Source organism: Larus michahellis, chromosome 5 (assembly GCF_964199755.1).
Source record: "Larus michahellis chromosome 5, bLarMic1.1, whole genome shotgun sequence".
In the NCBI taxonomy this organism is placed as follows: Eukaryota; Metazoa; Chordata; class Aves; order Charadriiformes; family Laridae; genus Larus; species Larus michahellis.
In genome coordinates, this window is record NC_133900.1 from 76,545,206 (window position 1) to 76,569,075 (window position 23,870).

Consider the following 23,870-nt stretch of genomic DNA (forward strand, 5'->3'; position numbering starts at 1 on the left):
ACCATTCGTAGGAAACATGAAGGAACTTTTTTTTAACCCACTAGTTTAACTACCCTCAGCTATTTCCTGCCTCCCAAGAAATGCAAGCAAGAAGAAGTTGTGCCTAGGCCAGAGTTAATTTTAGATTTAATTTCAACAGCTACATGCTCCCGCAGATGCACTAAAATGACAGAAGCCTGGAGTTGGGCAGTGAACAAGCAAACAGTCCAGCCAATTTAGAAATTCTTTGGCTTTCAAAGAAATTCAAAACATGAACGCATTTTAGAATAGGTGAATTAATTAAATAAATTGGCTGGCAAACCTTTTTGATGATGTCATAAAATATCCAGAAAGCGCTTTACCAAACACAGAGGGTTGCTTTATTGAGCAGATCATTCAAAGTCATGCGGTGGAAAAAGAAAGTCAACGCTGTGAAGCCCCATACCATTAAACAGCTCCTTGGTTACTAACAACAAACAGCCATTGGAAAAATTTGACGTGTGTGTCTTTACATAAGGCCCTCTCCTCCAAACTTGAAGGGAACGAAAAATGAAATAACCCAGACCAGATCTGCTTCTTATAAAGGGATTTCCAACGAGCCATCTCTCAAGACAACATCAGAGTCAGAGTCCTGGAGCACTTATATCATCATTAGCACCACACCACCCTCGCTGCGTGCCTCATAACACACGTGGTGCTAACCAGATATTTAACTGGTATTTGCTTTGGGCTTCAGCAACTTCGTAAGGCTAGCAGGTGAGTTTGGAAAGCAATTTTAAGCAAAAATCCACTGTTTTTCACACTCTCAAAGCACATTTAAGCCACGTGCGGACAATTCCAGTGCGCAGCCTGGTGCGTAACACCAAAGCAAAGGGAAATTTTGTCCTTTGCAGGGAAGCAAAATACACAGCTGCTTTAAGGCTCTTTGCTTTACACAGAGATAATACTTCCCAACCGTGTCTGGGGATTCCTCAGACCTACCGCCTGCGAAAGGAAAGGAACAGATACTTCTGCAATGCTCTGTCAAACTTCTTCTGGCACTAAACCCACAAAGAGTTGCTGTTTAATATGCACAGAAGTTGACAATCTGATTAACGTTCTCCATAAACCTTCTTGGGGACCCAAACAGACACACAAAAAATGCGTGCACCGAAATAACGGTAGGTGTGTTTATATTTTAAACTGTCACCTCCACCTACGGAACTCTGAAGGAAGTTCCTGTAATCTTTTTGTAACCAACATCATAAGGAAAGCACAAAATACAGCAAGGGCTCAAAGGTGGCGTTTTTGCAGTAAGTTCCGTTGTAGCCGTGCTACCATGGGAAGAATACATGGGGAGAAAGCTGGGGTGGTGTTAGGGAGAGAAACCACAGGATCAGCAAGGTGCCCAGAGCGCATCCATGAGTTTGGACCCCCAGGAATATTTCAAAAACCTTTAGAGTTCTGGTCAGCAAACATTGATTCAACTTTGGCCACTGAGAGCATTTCCAATGAAACAACGTTGAAGAAAACTTTTAGAAGACAGTGTGTTGTTTGGAAAGATCCAGCACAAAATTACCATTTACAGAGAACTCAATTTATATAGCTCACAAAACGTCTCCCTTGCTGGAGCTGAACCTGCCATCTCAGAAAGATTAATTATTTCTTTACACGTGCATTGATAAACTCTATTTTTGATGTGATTTATTCTAAGTACTTTCTGCTTATGGTACCTACCAGTAAACTAGCTACAAGTCAGTAACAGAAAAGCTTTCAACTTAAACATTGTTTTCAAAAGTTGTGGTGAAGGATAGAAGAATATGAATTATAAGAAAACAGAAAATTTTTGGCAGCCTTGCTCTTCCAAAAAAATCTCAGTAATTCAGTGGATTTCAATCCCCTCGAAAGCCCCAAACTCTGTTTGTGTAGTGTTTGCATGGCTCCTCTACCCAGCCACATCAGACGTGGCTTATTTTCAAACCGTAATATCTAGTATGCTGAGAGAAAAGAGGAGACCTTATAGCAAGTGATGGAAGATTTATATTTGTTCCCATACTACAGGGAAAGGTGAAATGAAAAGAACCTGTACTATAAATTGTTATACAACTGGAATACCAAAAATCAGTTCCTTAGGAGGCAGCCTGAACTGTAAGGGCTGCTGAAGAAAGGCAAAGACCAACCCATGCCACACGTGTAGTGCCCAGAGGAGGAGCATTAGAAAGTTCCACCCTTGTTACACAAACGACCATTTGCCGCCTAGCTGTAGATATCTCAGTACTTACATTGGTATATCTGTAAGAAGGTCTCGGAGAGTTTGTTGGTCATGAGAGGCTCAGGGAGATCGCGGAAGAATTGCTTTAACATGTCTGCTACATCGTAAGCGGACTGGCCTTCGTAGTTGACGCTGTCTGCTGAACTCTCGTTCATTTGACGCAAAGCCTGAATTCTTGATTTGACTCCAGATTTCCTAAACAGTCCAACCTAAATACATATGGAAAAGTAAATACGTTTAACAATGAGTCCAGAAAATTTGAAATGTAACTATGCTCTTTAGCTTCTTGTGTATGGGTTCTAATTTCATGGAAAGCTTTCCATGCATTAATTATCTATTTTGTCCTGTTTCGAGTCTACTTTTTCAGTCTGGCCCAGGAACGACAAAAACTAGTGGAAGGCTGAGTTTTGGGTGCTGCAGGCGTGTGGGAGGAGAGTACAGCAAACCCCACCTGATCCAGGCAGTGGTTGCGGAGGTAGCGCATGGCTTGCTGAATGCTCTGCGGAAGAGGCTGCCCCGTGCGCTGGACGTTGACTTGCAGCGGTACTCCAAACACGTTTCGGTCTTTATAGTCTGGCACCTTTATCCTCTTCATAAACTTTGGTACAGCCCTATTTAAGGCAAAAGGAATGAAAAAAATTAAATTAAACCTCTGTTGACCATTTATCTTACGTATTTGCAAGTAATTCAGAAAGTCAGTGAAAATAAGTGAAGCATTTTAGTAATATGAAAAGTAGCGACAGTATAAATTACCTAATCCCTTCAGGGCTGGGAAGGAGGAGAGGACAGAAAACAGAGTTTCTCTAAGAGAAAGGCTTGACATTCGGGGCAGTATGCTGCCTGCAAGTAGTAATGTGGTGCTACTCCATCAATATTAGTAGGACAAAAGCTACAGGGTAAAACTGCAGGGGCCAGATTGAATTGCAAAAGAGTCAAAATAAATCCTGCGGTCAGTGACCCCTTATAACACTGCTTCTTTAGGTTTTGGAAAAGATGGGCATTTGAACAATGAGCTTTTGTATGTCAACTACTTGTTCTGCAAAGTCTTCAAACTGGGTCCACCACCCACCAGTGTGCATAACAGCAGGAAACTGATGTAATACATTTGAGTTTGTCAGCTAAAAACTTCAGCTCTATAAACAACCCCTTTGAGGGACCCCCCTCCTTGTCAGCCAGTGACTGTTGTTGCCCCCACCTCCTACTCCAGTTTGAATGAGAGGCCTTTCCATCTGCTTATGACTCCAAGGAAAAAGTTACTAAATACAAAAGAATGATTTACCCCCAGGTCCCCAAGAGTATTGGTTTCATGAAGGGGGAAAAAAAAAAAAAGCCATTAAAATGTGAAAATATTGAGATCATTTTCCTAAACAAGGAGAAAAGCTCATGTCCAGTGCAGCAACTAATAGGACATAGTAGCACTGGAAAACAGGGAGACCTATTTAACATTTCAATATACAGTGCAGCTATACAAACAGTGCAGTAGATTTACAGCTGACTAATCCGTTACAGAGTAAAACAGAACCAATTTGTATTGCCATACAGTTAAGTTTAGGACATTATTGATATATGTATGAATAATACTCGCTTTGTCAAAAAACATGCCAATGGAATGTGAAAAAACACATTGCGATCTCCACCGAGAATCTGAAGCATGCAGGGATAACTGGTCAATACTTATTTCTGTCTTTCAGAACAAACAACTTCTGTATTTAGAAAGGCTGACATAATAACAGCCTTTGAACAGGAGGTACTTTGATGCTGAAGCTAAATACTCTCCATGACTCCTGGGGAAGGGAGGAGGCTGGCCTGTGGTAGGGAGAAGAAAAATTTTACTGCGTCTTTTGCATCCTGAAGGTTACACAGGCCGCACTGCAGATACAATAATAAAAGAGCTTTCTATTTCATTCTTCCGACAAAAACCATTCAACTGGGTTACAAACACCTGGCCACAGCAGAAATTGCTGCCTACAAAAATCTCCCGCGGCCCTCCCCATCTTTCCTTTTTATCCCCCTCATCTTTTTTTGCAAGTTAACTGGATTTACAGTGGTGGATTTATTGTGCTTTAAGGAGGTTTTGGCTAATGAGACACTAGAACTAAAAGGAATTTACATTACTTAATGACATCATTATATAGAGAAACTAAATAAATATTTAAGAATAACTGCAGAAAAGCAAGCCTCTTAAGATCTACTGAGGTTTGCGCCCCTGCTCACTAACTGCCTCGATAAACAACCAGTCCTTCTTTAGCTACGGATAGCAGACACCTTCCTGCGCAGAAAGCTCGCCCGTACTTCATTGCTTTTATTTCCTCACATGCCCCCTATAAACACGCTTCTCAAGCCTAATAAGATTACGCTTACGTAAAGGGTTAGTGATTTTCAGCCCTGTCTTAGGAAACCACAAATCACTGTCAGCACAGGCCAGAGGAAGAAATGCAAATATGGAAAAAGAGGGACGGAGAGATTCATTGCATCTTTCCGAAAGTCGCTTATGACGAGCGCAACTGTCGTGCTCGTACAGCTGGCCGGTCTACACGTGGCACGGTGCCCTTACCAGCTGAAACCGTGCTTGTTGGAAGGCGTGTACTTCTCCAGGAGAGCGGTCAGCTTCAGGAGGGAGTACTTCTGCAGCAGGTTCATCTGGGCCACCGACTGGCAGTTGATCTGCAGCGACGCCGAGCTGAGGCTGGGCCGGTGGGAGCTCTGGAAGCTATGCCACCTCAGCCTGTGCCTGTGGAGAAAACAGGGGACAGAGCACGGACCCGTCACTGAAACATCTCTGCAAGACACACGCAGGAATTACCAAAAAAAACCTACTGCTGAGCGCCCTGCCCTTGGCAGCCACTGTCTTTGGAGATTTCACACGCAGCACGTAGAGGTGCTTCAGATGGGAATGTGCATGCTGGGCTGACCCACAGCTCAGTGTTAGCTACATGGTTTCGCCCTATCAGATATCCTCCACCACCCTTTTCCATAGAATCACAGAATGGTTTGTGTTGGAAGGGACCTTAAAGATCACCTACTGCCAACCCCCTGCCATGGGCAGGGACACCTCCCACTAGACCAGGTTGCTCAAAGCCCCATCCAGCCTGGCCTTGAACACCTCCAGGGATGGGGCAGCCACAACTTCCCCGGGCAACCTGTTCCAGTGCCTCACCACCCTCACAGTAAAGAATTTCTTCCTAATATCTCATCTAAATCTCCCCTTTTTCAGTTTAAAACTGTTACCCCTCGTCCTATCACTCCACTCCCTGATCAAGAGTCCCTCCCCAGCTTTCCTGTAGGCCCCCTTCAGGTACTGGAAGGCCGCTATAAGGTCTCCTCGAAGCCTTCTTGTCTCCAGGCTGAACAACCCCAACTCCCTCAGCCTGTCCTCACAGCAGAGGTGCTCCAGCCTCTCCAGATCATCTTTGTGGCCCTCCGCTGGACCCGCTCCAACAGGTCCATGTCCTTCTTGTGCCCTTTCAGTATTAAGGCAGTGCGAGTCAAAAAAACCTCCATTTAGAAAAAAGGGCCCAAATTTTTAAGACACGTCAAACGGGAACTAAGCATGTCTAAAAGTCCCATTAAGTTTCTACAATCAGCTGTAGGCAACTAAATGACAGCAGAAACCAGGCCCCAAATGATCTGCACTGCTTTTAAAGGAAAACTGGAAACAAAGCTAGAAGGAATTCAACTCCTTGCTCTACTCACACTACAAAAATAGTCATCCATCCCATGGTAAAACTCCCAACAGAAACTGAGAGGCCACTGGAGCTCCCCCACTGCCCCACTGTGCTACAGTGATCAAGGGAAAGTAAACAAACCCCATTTTCCTCACAGATTTAATGCCCTAGCACACTCTTAAGAAACAGCCTGCTACTGAAAAGTGCAATTTTTTTGAAACGGTCTAAAAGTCAAGGCTTTTACTACACACTGACACAAACCAGACCATACTTACACTACTTCTCCTAGCCAACTTAAAAAGTGAATAATCCTACTTGAGGTCCCTCTCCCTCCCACACGCCACTTCAGTTTGAAGAATCACCATCCCCCAAAACTGCCTTAACATGGCTCCTGACGCTGACTTGCTGAGAGGGCTGTTTTTCAATGACAACTGAGGCTGAACATACAAACATACAGCTACCAAGTGTGGGAATCGCTTGTCTAGAAGTCATGCACACATAATTTCTTCTCCTATAATTGTTTTGGGAGGTGATGGGAACAGCACGTGTGTGCTTGAACGGCCACAACTTCTGTTGCACCTTAACTGAGTGTGGTGCAGCTACTATCATAGAATGGTTTGGGTTGGAAGGGACCTTAAAGATCACCTAGCTCCAACCCCCTGCCATGGGCAGGGACACCTCCCACTAGACCAGGCTGCTCAAAGCCCCATCCAGCCTGGCCTTGAACACCTCCAGGGATGGGGCAGCCACAGCTTCTCTGGGCAACCTGTTCCGGTGCCTCACCACCCTCACAGTAAAGAATTTCTTCCTGATTTCCAATCTAAATCTCCCCTCTTTTAGTTCGAAGCCATTACCCCTCATCCTATCACTTGTAAAAGGGCATACTATAGATCCACTCGCGCCGGACCTCACTGGGGCTGCCCCAAGTCCCAGTGCTCATGATCTCACCTGCTGGACCGCGTCAGCGATGCGCCCACCCCAGAGTCCCTCCTGTCCTGCATCCCCGAGGGCTCTTCTGTTTCGTTCAGCGAATTCCCTGTACTGTCAAGGTCACTCGGTGTTGTTCGATCGTTATCTACATCGAGGTGGATCTGCTTTGGAGAGGAAGGACACGGGGAGATGGAGTCGAGTGCCGAGTCAGAGTCTCCTTCGTCCGAGAACTTCTCTGACCACTGGTTTACTATTCTCTGCATCCCTTTGACATGGTACAGGATGTCGTCTAGTTCTGGGAATATGTCTTCATTTTCCAGGTCGGCCAGGTCGCTCGTACTGGAATACAGGATCGAGCCTGGCACGTTGTCGTAAATACTCAGGCGGCTGCTCACTGAGCTGGAGGAGTTGCGCCTTTTCCCCATGCCCAGCTCTTTGGAGCTGTCGCTGCTGTTTTCCCTCCGGAGGGCAAGATGGCCATGCCCATGGAAACTCCCTGTCCTCCAGTTCACAGAGGCGTTGCTTTCTGTCGGGGAGAAGTTGCCGTTGGAGAGTGCTTTGGGAAAAGTGCCGGGCTTATGATCTTCGGGGATAAAAAACACTGTGTCTTCTGCAAAGCTTCCCCGGTTCTTGAAGTTCTGCTCCATCACGTCGCTGAACGTTGACTGATTGAAGGGGTCAAAGCCTTCCAGGTACATGCCCACCCTTTTATTGTATGCACTGAGGCTGCGCGTTCGTGTGACGGGACTGGGCGTGCTGACGGCACTGCTCGTCTCAGACTGACTACTGCTGCTGCTGGTCTGAGTGGAATTGGAGACGCTCCTCTTTCGTACCATGGGGAGGCTGATGTGATTGCCGTTGAGGGCAGAAATCTCCACGCAGTTAAGCTGTTTCAGTTTATCTTCATCCATGCCCTCCTGCAGGATGGGCCCGCTAATAATAAGGCCAAGCTTTGAAGGGGCTTTGCTCTTGCCATGGTGAGAGCTCTTGATTTTCAGGCTCTCCATTCTCTTGAGCAGGCTCTTTGTTTTGGACTTGGCATTCTTCTCATTTGCTTTCGTGTTGAAGCTGAAGCTATTCAGCTCCCTGGGTGAGGGCAGGCTGCTGAATGAGTCATCATTTGCTACGAAATTGCTTGATGAACAAACGCTCACGACCGAGTTTGTCCTGGTGGTGGATGCCTCGCTCTGCAGGGTTGGTTGGTGGCTGCTGGTGCTGCTGATGCTCAGAATGGAAGCCACCTCCTGGCGTTCGCTGAGGTCTGTGAGCACACTCTCATGGCTCGCCGCGTTAGTGAGGTGAGGAGCTTCTGGGGAGGGGGTATTCAAGTCCGGTTTTGGAGGGAACACGTCAAACTCTTCAAGCCTCGACCACCTCTTGCTGTCCCTCTGAAAAGTCCATTTGCCACTTATTGCACAAGGTTCATCTTCGTCCGAATCTTCGCTCTGCAAGGAAGAAGAACCCTGAAAGTACTGCTTGCAAACCGACAGAAAGGCAAAGGCAGTTGCATTTAAATACAATGCCCACTAAACTGCTTTAAGCATGACCTTGTTCTCACTGAATTTAAAGTGAAAACAGTCTTTTACTTCAGGGAGAGGAAGATTAGGCCATAAAGCCCATCACAGGAAAAGATAACATGGGACAGGCAATATATTTTAACAGTTCTTAAACACAAAAGATATACACTTCGTAAAAAGAAACAAACAATACAATCTGCTTTAAATTGCTCTTTTCTAAAAACCCTAGTATCCGTAGACTTTTAATTAATTGGTCACAGTGGATAGACCTCAGATCAATGGAAATTCCTGGCATGCATAAAATTTTAAACTGGAGTCAGCCGGGCGTTGGGGTCCCCCTGGACTCTCTCCAAAGTTACACTCTGTTGATAGTGGCTGTGTGTTTATACTCCTCTTTGCAATTACGAGATGTTTCTCATATGTTCGGAACTGTAGCGGCTTCATTCCTTACCCATTGGGGAAGTCTGAAGGCTCTCCTCGCTGTGACTAATGAGACAGCAAAAGAAACTCTTGCACTGCAAGAGTGTGATGCCTCCAGGCTCTTACCTGGTCCACTCTTCCTCCCACAGGCTAGCAGCTAGCATTTTAAGAATGTCCTGTGAAGTTTCTACTTCAGTCTCGCTCCAGGCAAACTTTAACACTCGTAGATAGCGAGCAGCAAGAGCTCACTGACAGTATAGCACGTAAGTAAATTGTAAATAACATCTCCACTGATGACGTTTGATGTATGAGCAATGCCCGAGGGCACAATTACACCTACATCGCTTACGCCTGCAATCTTTTCATCTAAATACTGAGAGGGAATGATCCCGGGACTGACATATTTGGTCTTCCAAATATCTGGAAAATTTCACGTTGGAAGAATAAAACCAATGAAGATATTTTAATACGACACCATGAAGCCACAAAATAACCCTTGGTCTTCAGAGTAGGAAACACTAATTGCCACCCAGCTCCGTGAGTGTCACTTCATTTGTTTAGATTGCTTTAATTTAAAAACAAACACACATGCACGCCCCAAACTGTAACTATTTGTGTGCCAGCATTACAAACATTTACATTCTGAAAAACAAGTAAGTTAGTCATATTTCAGGTATTTTATTTATGCATACTTTAGCTCCTGATCCTCTCCTATTTTTTTAATAGCACATTTCATCAGGTCAGCAAAATAAGTGAAACACCGTATTTATTTTCTATAACCAAATACACACGGGACACAGAACACGCGTCATTTTCTTTGTTTCCCAGCTACTGCAAACTACTTTTGTCCAGGACTCAGATGAAAACCTAAGAGGACTGGCTTGCTTATTTAAAGTTTTCAGGAGGAGAAAAGTCATCTGAAACTGCCAATGGATAATAATGATGGTTTGGTGGTGAACGTGGTGTGACTGGGAAAAAAGGAGCAGTAAAGTGATCTTAATTTGCAAAGAGGTCAATGAAAACGTAAGGAAACATGCTTCTGTCAGCACAATTTTTCCCTGGTGTTAAAAAGCTTTAAAGGCTAAGTATTGATCCTAATGAAGTCAACAACAAAAGAGAATGGGATCCAAGTCCATCTGCCAGAACATGGGTGGTGAATGAAAATCAGGAAGGACTGAAACAAACGGTAACATCCAGACTCCAGAAGACCTGGAAGATCTGGGGTTTGGACTCAAAGTCAGGTCTGGTCTGACCTCTAATAGCAATACTGATCATTCCAGCGTTAACAAGGTTCAGGAACAAGGAGGAGGAATCTTCTGGTGGTCATAAACGGCAATCCAGCTGTCTACCCCTACTTAAAGAGTTCCTACATGTGCTGCCTCAGAGCGTTATCTTCTGGAGCTTGGATGCTGTTTCCAACATACCACAAACAGATAGGGAAAGAGGGGATTAATTCCTGGTAAACAACCTCAGAGCATTTGTATGCATTCTTGCTAAGGGTAGGGCAGCATCGTATTGCCTTAGCTCACTCGTCTTTATCTGCAGTTGTCATATCCCAGGGGACCGTATCAACTACTGATCCCTCCTAGGACACACACAGAGTTTTAAGAGAGCTATTGAATGGTACCTCACTAGCAAAACCCAGCAACTCGGCTTTCTGTCGGTGCTACCTTACTGAAGTTACAGTAGGCACTCTCTTATTTCTCACCACGCTCCACAGGGATCCTGAAGATTCAGGAAACAGTTTTAATTCCCGCTGAGCTCCCTAGAAACATGCCAACTTTCTAAAAAGGTAGCCAATGTATTCTGTGAATATTTTGCTTTAATTTTGAGCTACGTAACTAAAAACCAAGGAAACAACGTGCCCAACCCTACAAAGGGTTGGCCCTTTCCTTTGCAGGCCAAGTCTAACTGATCCTGTCTACATCAGAATAAAATAATACAATTCTAACGTGATGGCAAAGAACCAGAACTGTGAATGAAGATGACGTCAAAGATGATGTTCTAACTTTCACCATGGCTGGTCAGGATCTCCTTCACCAAGCCTACTTTTTACTATCCTGCCCGAGGGCAGGTAATATGCTCCAACAGGGACAACCTCACTGGCAGGCAGGGAAGCCCAGTGCCTTTCAGACTGGGAGCAACATGTCGGGGAAGAGTCAGCTAGACGAATAGCCTTTACCTGCAGCCAAGCCCCGCAGTTTCCACCCAGTGAGAACACAAAATGAAACATAAGTGGAGTTTTGACTGCGTGTCCTTGCCAGGTTCTACTCAGGTGTTGTCCTAGACTGCAACCAAGCAATCCGCTAGATTTTCAATTTTATTAACGTACAATGCCGTAACGGAAGATGTGAAATGAACTTACCCTTTTCCTGTGGGGACTAATTTCTAGCTTCATCACCGCACATTTGTTTAAAGTATTTAAGCGCCTGCAAAGCAAAGGAAACCATATTAAGAGAAGACTCTTAATTTAGCCTGTTTTGACACAGGCTACTCTGGTTCAAAAGCTTTTGTGAAGGATGTCCCCAAAGTGCTTTGCATACAAATAGCCACAAGCAGAGTTTCAATTAGAGCCCTAATTATACTTAACCATTAACCCATTACATTCGGCTGTATTCTAACTTCAGAGGGAGGGACGGATGGATGACTATTTGTCACAATTACCTGAATCAAAGAGAAGTGAATGGAAACTTAGACTTAGTTGAGCAGTGCATTAATCCAATGAATTGTAATAACTAGATTTGTTTAAATAGCAGACATCCGAACCCCGAGACAATGAATCTCAATAGACTGAAATAAGGGAGAAGGCTTCTTATTTGAAGCTGTGTACATGTGCACACGTGAAACAGCATGCTGCTTTAAAATGGTACTTTATAAGCTAAAATCTCCCAGAGGAAAACTTATTAACTTATTTTCCACTTATTATTAGGTGCCTATTTTGTTTATGAACAACGATTATCTTCAATACAGTCCTGGGATAAGACAACTCACCAGTTTAAAAAAAAAAACAACAACAAAAAAAGAACACAACCTGATTTTTCCTTCCTAAACTGAAAGTTTCCTTTATACATAAGAATATTGTTCTGAAGGACTAAAATTTAAACAAAAAAATAAATTGCTGCAGCAACAACAGTTAACGAGCCTTCTTGCGAAACATGTCAGCAGTCTGGACGCATATCTTGAAGTTCTGCATGAATGTATATACGCATCCCTCTACGCCCTGGCGAGTTTATGATCCGGCAAGTATCCCTAAACCAAAAAAAAAATTCTCTTCCCCCTCTCCCCCAGAAGCTCGGTGTGCAAACGGCTTAAAGCAGAGCAAAACTCGGCGTTACCAAACACAGCTCCGTGGCAGTTTAAGAAGAAATAAGTGCTGTGGTCTTCTCCTGCCCTTTTTCCAGCCCTCGCCTCCCCAGAAACTGCTCCAGGGACACGGCTCAGCCAAAACCTGCGCTGGTAAAGCCTGGTTAGAGGAACGTCGGTGCCACGGCAAGGCCAAGGGCAGGCACAGGCTGGGGGTGATGCAGAAGGCGGAAAAGCTGAAGCAGCGGCTTCATGGAAGGGATGGTTTGGTCGCTTGTGTTAACACTTCCGCTTGCGAGGCTGCACTGCGGGCGGGATGGGGAGTCTCACCCCGCTGAAAACTCATTTTTTCAATACTTTGTTGGGTTGAATTTCTCCCGGCTCGTTTCCCCAAGCTGTGTGAAGGGTTGTGTGTGCAGGCGGATGGGGGCAGAGGAGCCGAGCCGCCCCTTCCCTTCTAGCCCAACCGCAGCCCAAATTCAACAGGCGCAAAACTGAGCTTTAAAAAGCCTAATTGATCCTGATTCGTTCTGAAGGAAGTTGTCTAATTTTCACACAATTCGGCTGAGCAAAGTGTAAAGAAGAGGCTGCATCAGCAGCTTTGAAAAACTGAAAAACAAAAAAAGAAATGCTGACTTGTCCTGTTGCTTCGGATGAGTCTTTTCAGATTCATAAAACTTGTAACTTGAATCTAGAAAATGTGTGCACAGGAAGAATTACTAGTTTCCTCTCTTTCCTCTCCCCTTTTATGCACAGGATTGGTTGCAGATGGTATTTACACAGGGCTTGATCCTGAGGCCATCAAAGAAAATGGAAAAGCTCCTACTGGTGCTTTTGCTGCAGTTGTGAAGTTAAAAAAAAAAAAAAAAAAAAGGCAGTTTGATCTATAATTAGACCCAGCCACAACACAGCAGAAAAGAGGAGAAACAGGAAGAATTGCCATGGGTCAGATAGTAGGGCAGTGGCAGGTTAGGAAAGTTATCCAGATCTCTCTATTTTCATCTTTGCTCTGACTTTAAAGGGCAGAAGGCTCAGTCCTCCTGGCTGCAGCGGATGGGTACGTGCACCAGTCCAGCGAATTTCAGAGGAATTGTGTTTTATTTGCAGCACGAGTGAAGGGTGAGTGTCCCACCTACGCGCTACACAACAAAAAACGGGTATTTTGGTTTTTAGGGGGCCACACAGCAGCAGAAAGGCGCCTCCCGCTCTCTGCTATAAAAACATTCTCCTCTCAAACCCCTGGACCTCAAGACCAGGGAATATTAAACTGGTTTCAGTTCTATATTGTGTAATAATTTACAAATTTCACAGCGTGGCAACCTTTGACTTATGCAGAGAGAAGTTATCACCGAATGCCTGTATCAGGCTTTATCTAGCTCCAGCCTGTCTGACCGCTAATAAAGACCATCTCTGATTTCACAAAGATTACATCCCCAGACTTTTCTCCTACTCAACTTAAAACCTTGAAATAGGTGGAAAAGGGTAGAGCAAAGACCTGTGTTTCCACAGAGGGTGTTTTAAGGAAAAAAATCCCCTGGCACACACCTCACAAAAATGAGTATGAAGGCAAGATAAGGTAACCCCCAATGAGCGAGGTTAAATACAATAGCAGCGAGGCAAATAAAGGCTCTGTTACATATCTGACATGATTTCACCACAAAACCAGTTTCCCTTTTAAAACCTAAACGCTCTGCAGCAATTGCCTCAGGTCTGCAACTTTCATTACATACATCACACATCCTGCTTTAACTTCTGCTCGAGTTCAGCAGCGCCCGGTTCTTTGAGCCATAGGACACCAAAAACACTGTACAATATGCAAAACGGCCTTCCAAACACATCACTGAGGCTGCAAAGCTAAGCTTGCAAAGTTGGGGCTTTGCCAGGATGAGACTGGAAGGGGTTTTGAGCAACCTGGTCTAGTGGGAGATGTCCCTGCCCGTGGCAGGGGGGTGGAACTAGATGATCTTTAAGGTCCCTTCCAACCTAAACCATTCTACGATTCTATGAGTCTATACAACTTTTATTAACCTTCACTTCAATACTTTGCAATACTTTTCAAGCACATAAGCACGCATTCATTTTCTACAGATCTTCTCATCAAATCTATCCTTGCTAATGAACTGCAATTTTCTCTTCTGGCTCTGGACCTTCTTCTGTGGCAATTCCATTCCCAGGTATAAATTCAACTTATCATTTCCCTACCGACAGTCAGCAGGTCTGCCTCATTCTTTAGCTCTGTCTTATTCTGCCCAAACCTGTCTCAGGGACACCTTCGTGAGGACAAGATGGGAGATGGTGGGATGGGGTAGGATTGCTGCCGACAGCACTTACAGCCACTTTGACTCTCTGGCTATCGCAGTCTTCATTTCTACAATGCCTCCTACCCCCGCCACGTTCTGGATGACAAGATAATATTCTTTCCCATCATTTAGATAAATGCCTTTGAGTCAGCCCTGTCTCTATACATCTTCACATCCAGATGGTATCTTACTCCTGTGGAGCATTACATCTCCAAGATGTCACTCTTCCTCACCCTCTATGTATTCCTAGCTAGGGTATCGTCCTTCTTCACCCCAGCTCTGCAAAACCCTTCTTTCTAAGGGTGGCCAATGCAACAGGACCCTCCCCTCACCCCCAGCCCCTGAGTCACAGAATCACAGAATGGTCAGGGTTGGAAGGGACCTTTCGAGATCATCTAGTCCAACCTCCCTGCCAAAGCAGGGTCACCTAGAGCAGCTTGGATGGGATCACATTCAGGTGGGTTTTGAGTATCTCCACGGAAAGAGACTCCGCAGCCTCTCTGGGCAGCCTGTTCCAGTGCTCTGCCACCCTCAAAGTAAAGAAATTTTTCCTCACGTTCAGATGGAATTTCCCATGTTCCTGTTTGTGCCTGTTGCCCCTTGTCCTGTCCCTGGGCACCACTGAAAAGAGTCTGGCCCCATCCTCTTGACACCTACCCTTTAGATATTGATAAGCATTGATGAGATCCCCCCTCAGTCTTCTCTTCTCCAGGCTAAATGGACCCAGGTCTCTCAGCCTTTCCTCATAAGAGAGGTGCTCCAGTCCCTTGATGACCTTTGGAGCCCTCCACTGGACTCTCCAGTAGTTCCTTGTCTTTCTTGAATTGGGGAGCCCAGAATTGGACACAGCACTCCACATGTGGCCTCACCAGGGCACACTAGAGGGGGAGGATGACCTCCCACCACCTGCTAGCCACAGTCTTTTTAATGCACCCCAGGAGACCATTGGCCTTCTTGGCCAAAAGGGCACATTGCTGGCTCATGGTCAACTTGTTGTCCACCAGGACTCTCTCTCTGCAGAGATGCTTTCCAGCTGCTCTCCTAACCTGTATGGGTGCATGGGGTTTTTCCTTCCCAGGTGCAGGATCCTACACTTGCCAGAGTTGAGACTGGCCTGTAACAGCCCTGAGCGGCAATTACATGGGGAGCCTGAACCTGCCGCACCCACAACAGGAGGCACCGGAGCTTCTCTCAGGAATCAGCAAACAATGCATTTTTCCTAGTCTTCTCCTCAGAAATGGCCAAACTAGTTTAGCCTGAGCTTCTTTTAAGAAAGGCAGCCCAAACAAGGCATTTGCTATCAAAAACTGCAGTGCAAACAGCTAACTTCAGCTAATTTATAAATTAAAATATGGGCTTATAATATGAAGTCTTTGTTAATCTAAATACCGGTCAGTTTTACGTTGGCTATAGCCCCAGGTAATTCATTCTGCCCTCATTAACAGGAGAAAATTCTCACCCTATGCATCCAAGAAGAGTGGTAGCAATGCAGAATATTAGACTTACTCATTTTAAACTACAGTTTTCAATCAGAGTAACTGTATGATCTAGCTTTAAACTTTAAAGTATTTTCTTAACGGATTTAAATTCTTAATTCCTTCTTAGAGGGCAAATTCCAACTCCATTATACCTGTAACTAATTGATGATACAAGGGCTTTCTTGTCTCACCGCAGTGGACAGACTCTCTGCTGGCTCCTGGGCTTTATCCGCAGGTTCCAACCTGCAAAGGAGGCCAGGTCTCTACAAACCAAATTCTATGAGCCGTGAACGCTGCTCATGCCAATCCACTACAATCGATTTCTTGGACGAGACGGCCTAATGGTAAAAGATTTAAGCAACCTCTTGCGTAGATAGCGTGGCAGATTTCTAGCTATGTGTAAGGAGATTAAATGGGATTTCCATCGTGGTTTGCTATGTATTTTGTACTTAGCAACAACCTTTTGGATAAGCATGTTTCAGTACTTAGTTTCACCAGCGCATTACGCAGCCAGTTATCCTCTGGGGATAAATTCCCAGTCATTAATCTACATAAAGCCTTATGAAACCAAGGCCAGCGGTACTTTGCGCAGTCACTACATGAAGCATCCTAGCAAATGAGAGTCGTCGCTCTTACACTTTTAACCCTACGCTGCATGATAAGATCACTAAATGACATTTCTTAGCCATCAATCTTCTACTGTTACCAAGTGACATATGCTATCTCTGTAATTCAAGTCTCAACCCACTTTTCACTTAAAATTTTTCAGGAAAATCCTTAATGGGGCGGCTATTGATACCTTTTCCATTTAGAAAGGAATCTGGCAAAACATTTACTAATAAGCTCTTTAAAGATACATTAGTTTAGTTTTCCTGCTTCCATTAGTCAGATTATTAAACGATAAATTACAATACTGTTCAGATGTAAAATATCATTTTAAATGCCTCAGTCTTAAAAAAAGATCCCTGTCACTGCGATTTCTACAGTCTTTTTAAAAATAATTTCTTCACATGCAGTAATTAGAAGAAGGTAATTAGAACGGCTGGCAGAACACTGGTTATTATACACAAAAGCAGATTCTCAGTGTTACCATCCACTGCATACAGTGTTTATTTAGCTCTGTGCTGAAAATGTAAGTAATTCCAAAAGTATTCTGATTTTCAGTCAAGAAACAGCGATAGACTTAAGGTTGTGAAGCAGCTTTAAGTCTTTTACTGAGTAAAACCCTTTACTGTTTACACACTGACCGTGGCATGAGTCAAAATAAACCCAGGCTTCAGGCAGAAATGCAGCATTCCAAACAATGTGCCTTCTCCGTGTTTTTAATGAGCTTTAGAAAATTAAACAAGGAGATGTGGAAAAAAAGTAGAATATCTAAAGGTGGAAATGTGATAACATACTGCTTTTGTCTAACACATATGGTAAAGGGCCGAATTCAGACATCCGAGATGATTAACTGAATTACTTCAGTTTTATTCTGAGGTGGGAGCTGAATGCTTCTGGAGGAACATTCGCTTCAGTTTTAAAGTTATCTTCTAAAAGATAACTCTGGTATATACACCACAGGCTTCAGAACGATATAGCTCAACCTTTAAAATCTTTGTCTCAAATTACAGTAAGACCCATGGATTCTTATGCATATTACACTGAAAACGATTCGAAGACGAAAGCGAAGAGGTTATTTTACAATTAGCAGACTTCTGAAAAACTTCCTAGTTTCACGAAATATCTATATACCCACTTCATTCTGGTGTGCTTACCTTTTCTGGAAGGCTTACAATATAAGCATCCGTTCTTAGGATACAGATGTTTTTACTGTCCTCCAGGTTCAGAGAAAGCGCTCACTGCTTTTATCGATCACACTAGCAGCAAATCTCAGAGACGTGGAGGGCGCACACCCTTACTCGCACCAGCGAGAAACAGTCTGCTACCTTTTTTTCCCCCCATATAAATAAATAATCCCAGGGTAAAAAGTATTCTCGCAGGCGAGCGCTAGGTCCAAAATATGCTGGCTTGACTGCATCTTGTTTTCCTGGCAAGGGAAGGCCATGCTTCTGGGAACCGTTCTCATTGCTGTACTTTCTGCTCGATGACTTCACAAGTTCCAGAGCACACAAATAAGCACACCGGTGCATCCCATTTTAATATTGAATGGAAGAGGTGCCCTACACTCGAGCAGGGCAGATCTTGAGTGCGATTTTAATGTTAATGAGATTTTCCCCCTCCCAATGATGGGACAACAAATGTGTTTTCGTAGTTTGAAAATCTTGTAAATATTTCTGAAGAACTTCACATTCCAGTCCCTCTCTTTCCCTTCCAAGTATGGCAGTGATGGCATGAGAACACTATAAACTTAAAGCCTTTCTTATAAGGCTTTTGTAATTCATTAGAGTTACTGACATTTAGAGTTGCAGACATCATGCATGCAGTATCCAAACCCATTCATTTTGCAGACAATTTGGAAAGCTGCCATAATGGAGGACAGAGGCAGAAAACTGCACTCGTTTCTGGGTCATAGGATATATGAAAAGTTCAGGCATTTTTTTGCCATTTAAGATTGCGGACGCACACTAGAGGAGGAAACCGACGGATGGGTCAGTGTCAGATGGGGCCACGGTAACTTCCCTAATGACAAAACTGGTAATGCTGAGGCTGTAGTTCTGTAAAAACACACTGCTGCACACCGGCAGGTCTTGCTCCTTCTTTTTCTCTCCCCATCCCTCCTCCTGCCCCGGCAGCTGGCTGTGGGGTCCTGCCCCATCCTTCACACCTATTCTGAACTTCATTATGCCTTTCCACGGGCTGATTTAATTTATTAACCCAGCGAGGAACTATCCGGACTCTTTTTGCGGGGTGGGTTGAACTGGTTTGGGGAAGGAGCTCCTAAACAACAAAGATAGGTACCGGGAGCCATGGCTGAGGGTCTGCCAGCCTTTGCAGTGGCGGTAGACTCTTCGCTTCGCTCCCATTACCCCTTACAGCCATACCCACGTTCACTATGGTGACCACGGTGCACACAGGGTGATGTGCTGAGGTCAGCATGAGAGTTCGGGAATTAGTAAGGAAAGCAAATTAAGAATAATAATAAAAAATATGCCTAGGAAATACTCATCACAAAGAGTCCCGCCACTTTGCTTCCAACTTTGTTTTAAATAAGATCCCCAAACATGACTTAGCCCAACATATTATTCTAATGAAAACCGCATACTGATGGTGGGTAATAAAAAGGTCTCATGCAAATAGTTATTTAACGGTACCTAATTCCGTTGAGGTTATGCTTTCCCCAGGTCATACTTTCCATGACACAGGAAAACTTTTGTTTCAAAATGCAGTGTGATTTTTTTTTTCACCTACCTGCATAAGGCCTCGATAGCATCTCTGTCCAGAAAGTCATGCTCTCGCTTCACTAGGGCGATGTCAATCGGGAAAAGGAGATCTGTAGGAATAGAGACAGCTGAGGAATCAAAACGACTCTTATTCCCATAGGTGAGCTATTTCAAAACAACCATCTGCTTCGAGTTGAGCTCAGCAAGATGCCAGTGATTGGCACTTCTTGGGTAAACACACGTTCCCATCTCAAATGCCAGAAATGCTTCCTTTTCCTGTACAAGCTTTTGATAACTGAAAGTTCGTATGCAAAATGGGGGTAAAATGAGCAAAGCAGAGATGAAACAACGGGAGAAGGAAAGAGGCAAATGTGAACTCCCTATCCGATGTCAGAGGCTGAAACTGATTCAGGCTAGCTTTATTTTAAATAAATAGACATTCTCCATCAAAGTACTAATATCTCACATTAAAGAAGAAAGGTCAGTAAACCCCAAATCTCTGGAAAAGAATGAAAAACAGAATCTCCTTGGCTGTTAATCAGGCTATTTAAAAGTTTGACACTGTTGCAACATTAATGAGATATGGAGTGAAATGAAAGCAAGCCAAGCTGCGTGGAGCCCATGCTGCCTCCTTTCCTTAGGAGATTATTTAGATAAACAATTGGGAGAGTGAGGGGGAGGAAACAATGTTGGCAGAGAGCTGAAAATTTACTACAGCTCTGCAGCAGCAACCACATATATATTATTTACTGTCCTCCACAGATTCCTGACTGTCATACAGGTCCTGCTCCGGCATTCCTTGTGCAGCCACAACTCCCACCAAAGCCACTGGGTGTTCAGGGCACACAGCAATACAAGAACACACTCCAAATGCACTGTTGCACTTGCATACATGATCCCTGGTCCAAGGGATTGTCTAGAAAATATTTTAATCTCCAGAGACTAGGAAAGAGTGAGCCAAAATGATGAAAAGAATAGGACTGGTGTAAATTTGTGGAAAGGTAATTAATAGTCTGGATTTTTTTTTTTTTTTAATACCAATGGATAAACTCTCAAATTAACTATTTGTCAAAAAAATTATGACACATTCTGTGAAATGCAAGAAATTCTCGCTTTTCTACAGAAAACTGCAGTTTTAGCAAAGCAACTGACAAAGGCTCACTGATTAATCTCCATTTTAAATGCGCACTGTGTGCAACCACTCCGTATCAGCGACTTCTCAGAACTCTTGTACTAGACCCAACTGATCCAAAGGTTCACTAATTTACGCCCAAGGTGCAAGTTAAAGGGTTTGGCACAGTCAAGTGGTATTTTTCAGCAGTAAGCTAATGTAAGTTTTTCCTCTGAGAAAGTCAGAACCTTAGAGTGCCCACAAGAGAACACATGGGAGAACTTAAGTGAGAGAGGTGACTTGGAAGAAGCTCATAGCCTGCACAACTCCTTTTTTTTTTTTTTTTTTAATGCTTAATTTATGCTGCTGCTGTTTTCGTTGTTGCTGCTGCTGCCAGGGGGGCTTGCAAAGGACAATGGTATATTGTTTTCATATAAGGACAGCTGTCCTTTCAATGGGTATGGCTGGCCTTGCTCTCACCTCTGCGGTCCTTTTGATGCTAGGTAGGACATGGTCCTACATTAGAAACTTTATAGAAGTTTAGGGTCTTTAGGTAGGACAATGGTAACCATCAGGTAGGACATGTTTTCTGACTGCAAGTAATTTCTTAGGAGATTTACAGCTCAGCATAACACGAAACCCACAAGCCCACGTATTCAGATGGGAGTCTTGTCCCCCCTTTTAACAAAGAGTGGAAGTACAGTCCCAGCTCTGTCTGCATCCCAAGAAAATCTTGGCATCTCCATTGGCACAAAAAAAAAAAAAAGGGAAGAGAAATAATAAAAGGAAATTTAATTTCTGAACAGGCGAAGAAAAAGTTTCGCCAAGTGCTGCTTTTGAAAGCGCTATTATCATCTCATATTGCCAATGCAGCTGCAAATCAAAGCTCAACGAGATCATTTTTCAAGAAGGTCAGCTCAGCATTTGCTGTAATTTCCAACAGTTATTCACTGTAAATAATGGGCTTTCTATGCTCATTCTTGCAAGCAGCAGCTGGAGTTTGTTTTATAAAAGAGAAGAGGCAGATAAGAGCGCATAATAATTTCACGACAATGCAAGTAATTTTTAGTGGCGGTGGTGGGAAATTCTGAATGATAATACACCTATATAAAAAGGACCTCTAGGATGTCGCCCTTTAAAACAAACTTCCGTATGTTACTCTGCATCAGAGTGTAAGAACTGCATGCCAAAACTGCAAGTTCCTAGTAGGTTAGAGAGACAGGGTTGTCAAGCCTTGGAACAGGCTGCCCGGGGAAGTGGCGGAATCACCGTCCCTGGAGGTATTTAAAAGACGGGCAGACATGGTGCTGAGGGACATGGTTCAGTGGCGGACTTGGCAGTGTTAGGCTGGGTGGTTGGACTTGATGATCTTAAAGGTCCCTTCCAACCTAGATGATTCTATGATAGCTTCACTTGAGCAAAACCTTTGTAAAAGCGGACACTCAGTGAATCCATCCCACAGAAGGACAAATAAGGCGAGTGCAGGAGTCAGCCGTCCCTTCGAGGAGCTGCACGTCTGTGCAACGATGGCTTCCATGTTCTTTTTTCCCTTCATAGTGAGCCTGTGTCTTACACCAACTCAAACTGTTCGGAAAAACCACGCAGGACTTGGGAATCACGAGGCATGCAGATGCATCCATGCTCACACAGAATTCCCTACCTCTGCTCCGTTAGCAGAGCTGGCTGTTGGAGCTGGACACAGCTTCTGTGTTTCTCTAAGACTGGGCTCGTAGCAGCGGATGATTACATTTACAAAAATACGATTCTTTTATTGTTTTAACTACAGGGAATGTACCATGGTGATAACATATGATTTGTGCTATGAGGATATTTGGAAGATTCAGACTAAAACAGAAACCTGGAACAAATTTAAACACCCGGTGTATTTCAGAGCCTCATTGGGTTGGGTACATCCATGCATGTAGTAGGTAGCAGAAAGCAGCCCAGTCCCTAAAAGTCATCTTATGTGCTGGCACTTCAGTTGTGCCCCTGAACCTTATTTATCAGTGAATATTACATCTTATTGTCCCAAAATTGCCAGGGGACGATCGACTTGCAAGCTCATGTGCCTTACCTTCATAGAGCTGCGCGTACTGCGGGAACCCGGCAGCCCGCAGCCAGTCACAAGCTTCCTTGGCCTCGATTTCTGGAAGAGGACAGAAACAAGACACCCTCCGATTAGTGATCTGCAAAGCAAAAACTTCCTCTCCACCACTGCTACTACTCCAGTTACAAAATAAGCATGGAGATATTCAGCAACTTTGAAGTGAGACAGAGGTTTGCTTATCCCAGTTTGCTTTTCTTCTCATGATCAAACATATTTTAGATTCCGGAAGGTCACCGGCATTCATCCGCGATTTACCAACAGCTCATCATTTTAATAGTTAAAGAGAAACAAGCACAGATGAAAATTGCAGGAGTTACGGATTATTCCGTACAGGTTTTGTTAACACTAGAGAAACTACCACCGCAACCAACTTGAGTGGCATTTGTTCAACAAGTCTTATGATCCTCTTGGCACAACTATTTTGTCTTGACAGAAATTCCCAGCAGAGCTTGTAATACTGCGCGCTTTAACATCTCGTAGACAGTACTGACAGACCCAAGCCCAAGAACAACCGACACACTGTACTGCAGCTCACTCAAGCGCGTATTTACTACCCAACAAGGGCCTGGTTTCACTGGAGGTCTTCATGGCATTTATGAGTTACGTGGTATATTACAGGAAATTCAGCTAACTTTCCCTCACACAACCCAAAACAGCATCCCGCAAAATTAAATTCTTCACATACATATACCTGACACAGAAAGAAAGGAAACATTCTGAGCATGGGTTATATTGGTCTGTGAATAAATTATACATAAATTCATTTATTACCTAATGCAACCATAAATAAAGAAACTGTTATCTTATTAGCTCAAACTAGGAATAAAAGGTATTTAGGGTATTCTCCAAGTGTTCAGGAAACAGATTCGGTTAATTTTGTTCTAAACATTCACAAAAGTGCTACTGGGAATTTAGCTCCCTGCATAGAACTGATCAAACAGACAGTGAGCAATCAGAAACTCTTAAAGTTCATCTGGCTTTGATTATATTCACTCTTCTTGATGGACCAGAAAAGAAAAGCTTCATTATGTCCAACTCAGTAGGCAATTTTGCCACCTACTTGGAAAGGATACTATTGCTACCTGCTGCAGAAACCATGCGCAAAGGGTTTTTGCTCAGAATTGCTCCGAATACACGTTACTGCATAAGGGCAGTGAAGAGCCAGGCATAACACAAGTAAAATAACTCAAGATTTTGGCACGTTATGAAATATTCCCACTGAGATATAGGTACACAGCTAAAACTGGAAGAACCGGCAAGCACGTTTTGGCATCTCCAAAATGACAGCAATCCCCCTCTAATTTTCCAAGTAGTTACAACAGGGTTAAAATATTTGTGCTTTGCCAGACTTCTTTGCTGAGATACATACCCAAACCAAGGGGTTAAGGTGAGCCAAAGCACAGCATTCCAGATAAATAAACAGCTAAAAATCCACTCTCCCCAAAGTCAGGACAAGCAGGCATTTGTGTAACTTGTGTTTGCT

General features: G+C 43.9%; 1 protein-coding gene across 4 annotated transcripts in view; it reads right to left on the reverse strand.

Annotated features, from left to right (window-relative positions):
* Positions 1–23,870, reverse strand: part of DLC1 (DLC1 Rho GTPase activating protein) — a 287,733-nt gene that overhangs the window by 5,792 nt on the left and 258,071 nt on the right. For all 4 annotated transcript variants that reach the window (XM_074588142.1, XM_074588141.1, XM_074588143.1 and 1 more), the window contains 7 exons: positions 22,355–22,426; positions 19,198–19,279; positions 11,128–11,191; positions 6,844–8,270; positions 4,785–4,961; positions 2,682–2,841; positions 2,241–2,439 (listed from right to left, as the gene is read on the reverse strand). In XM_074588142.1, the coding sequence (XP_074444243.1) occupies positions 2,241–2,439; positions 2,682–2,841; positions 4,785–4,961; positions 6,844–8,270; positions 11,128–11,191; positions 19,198–19,279; positions 22,355–22,426 (2,181 nt within the window). The remainder of the gene's footprint in view (positions 1–2,240; positions 2,440–2,681; positions 2,842–4,784; positions 4,962–6,843; positions 8,271–11,127; positions 11,192–19,197; positions 19,280–22,354; positions 22,427–23,870) is intronic.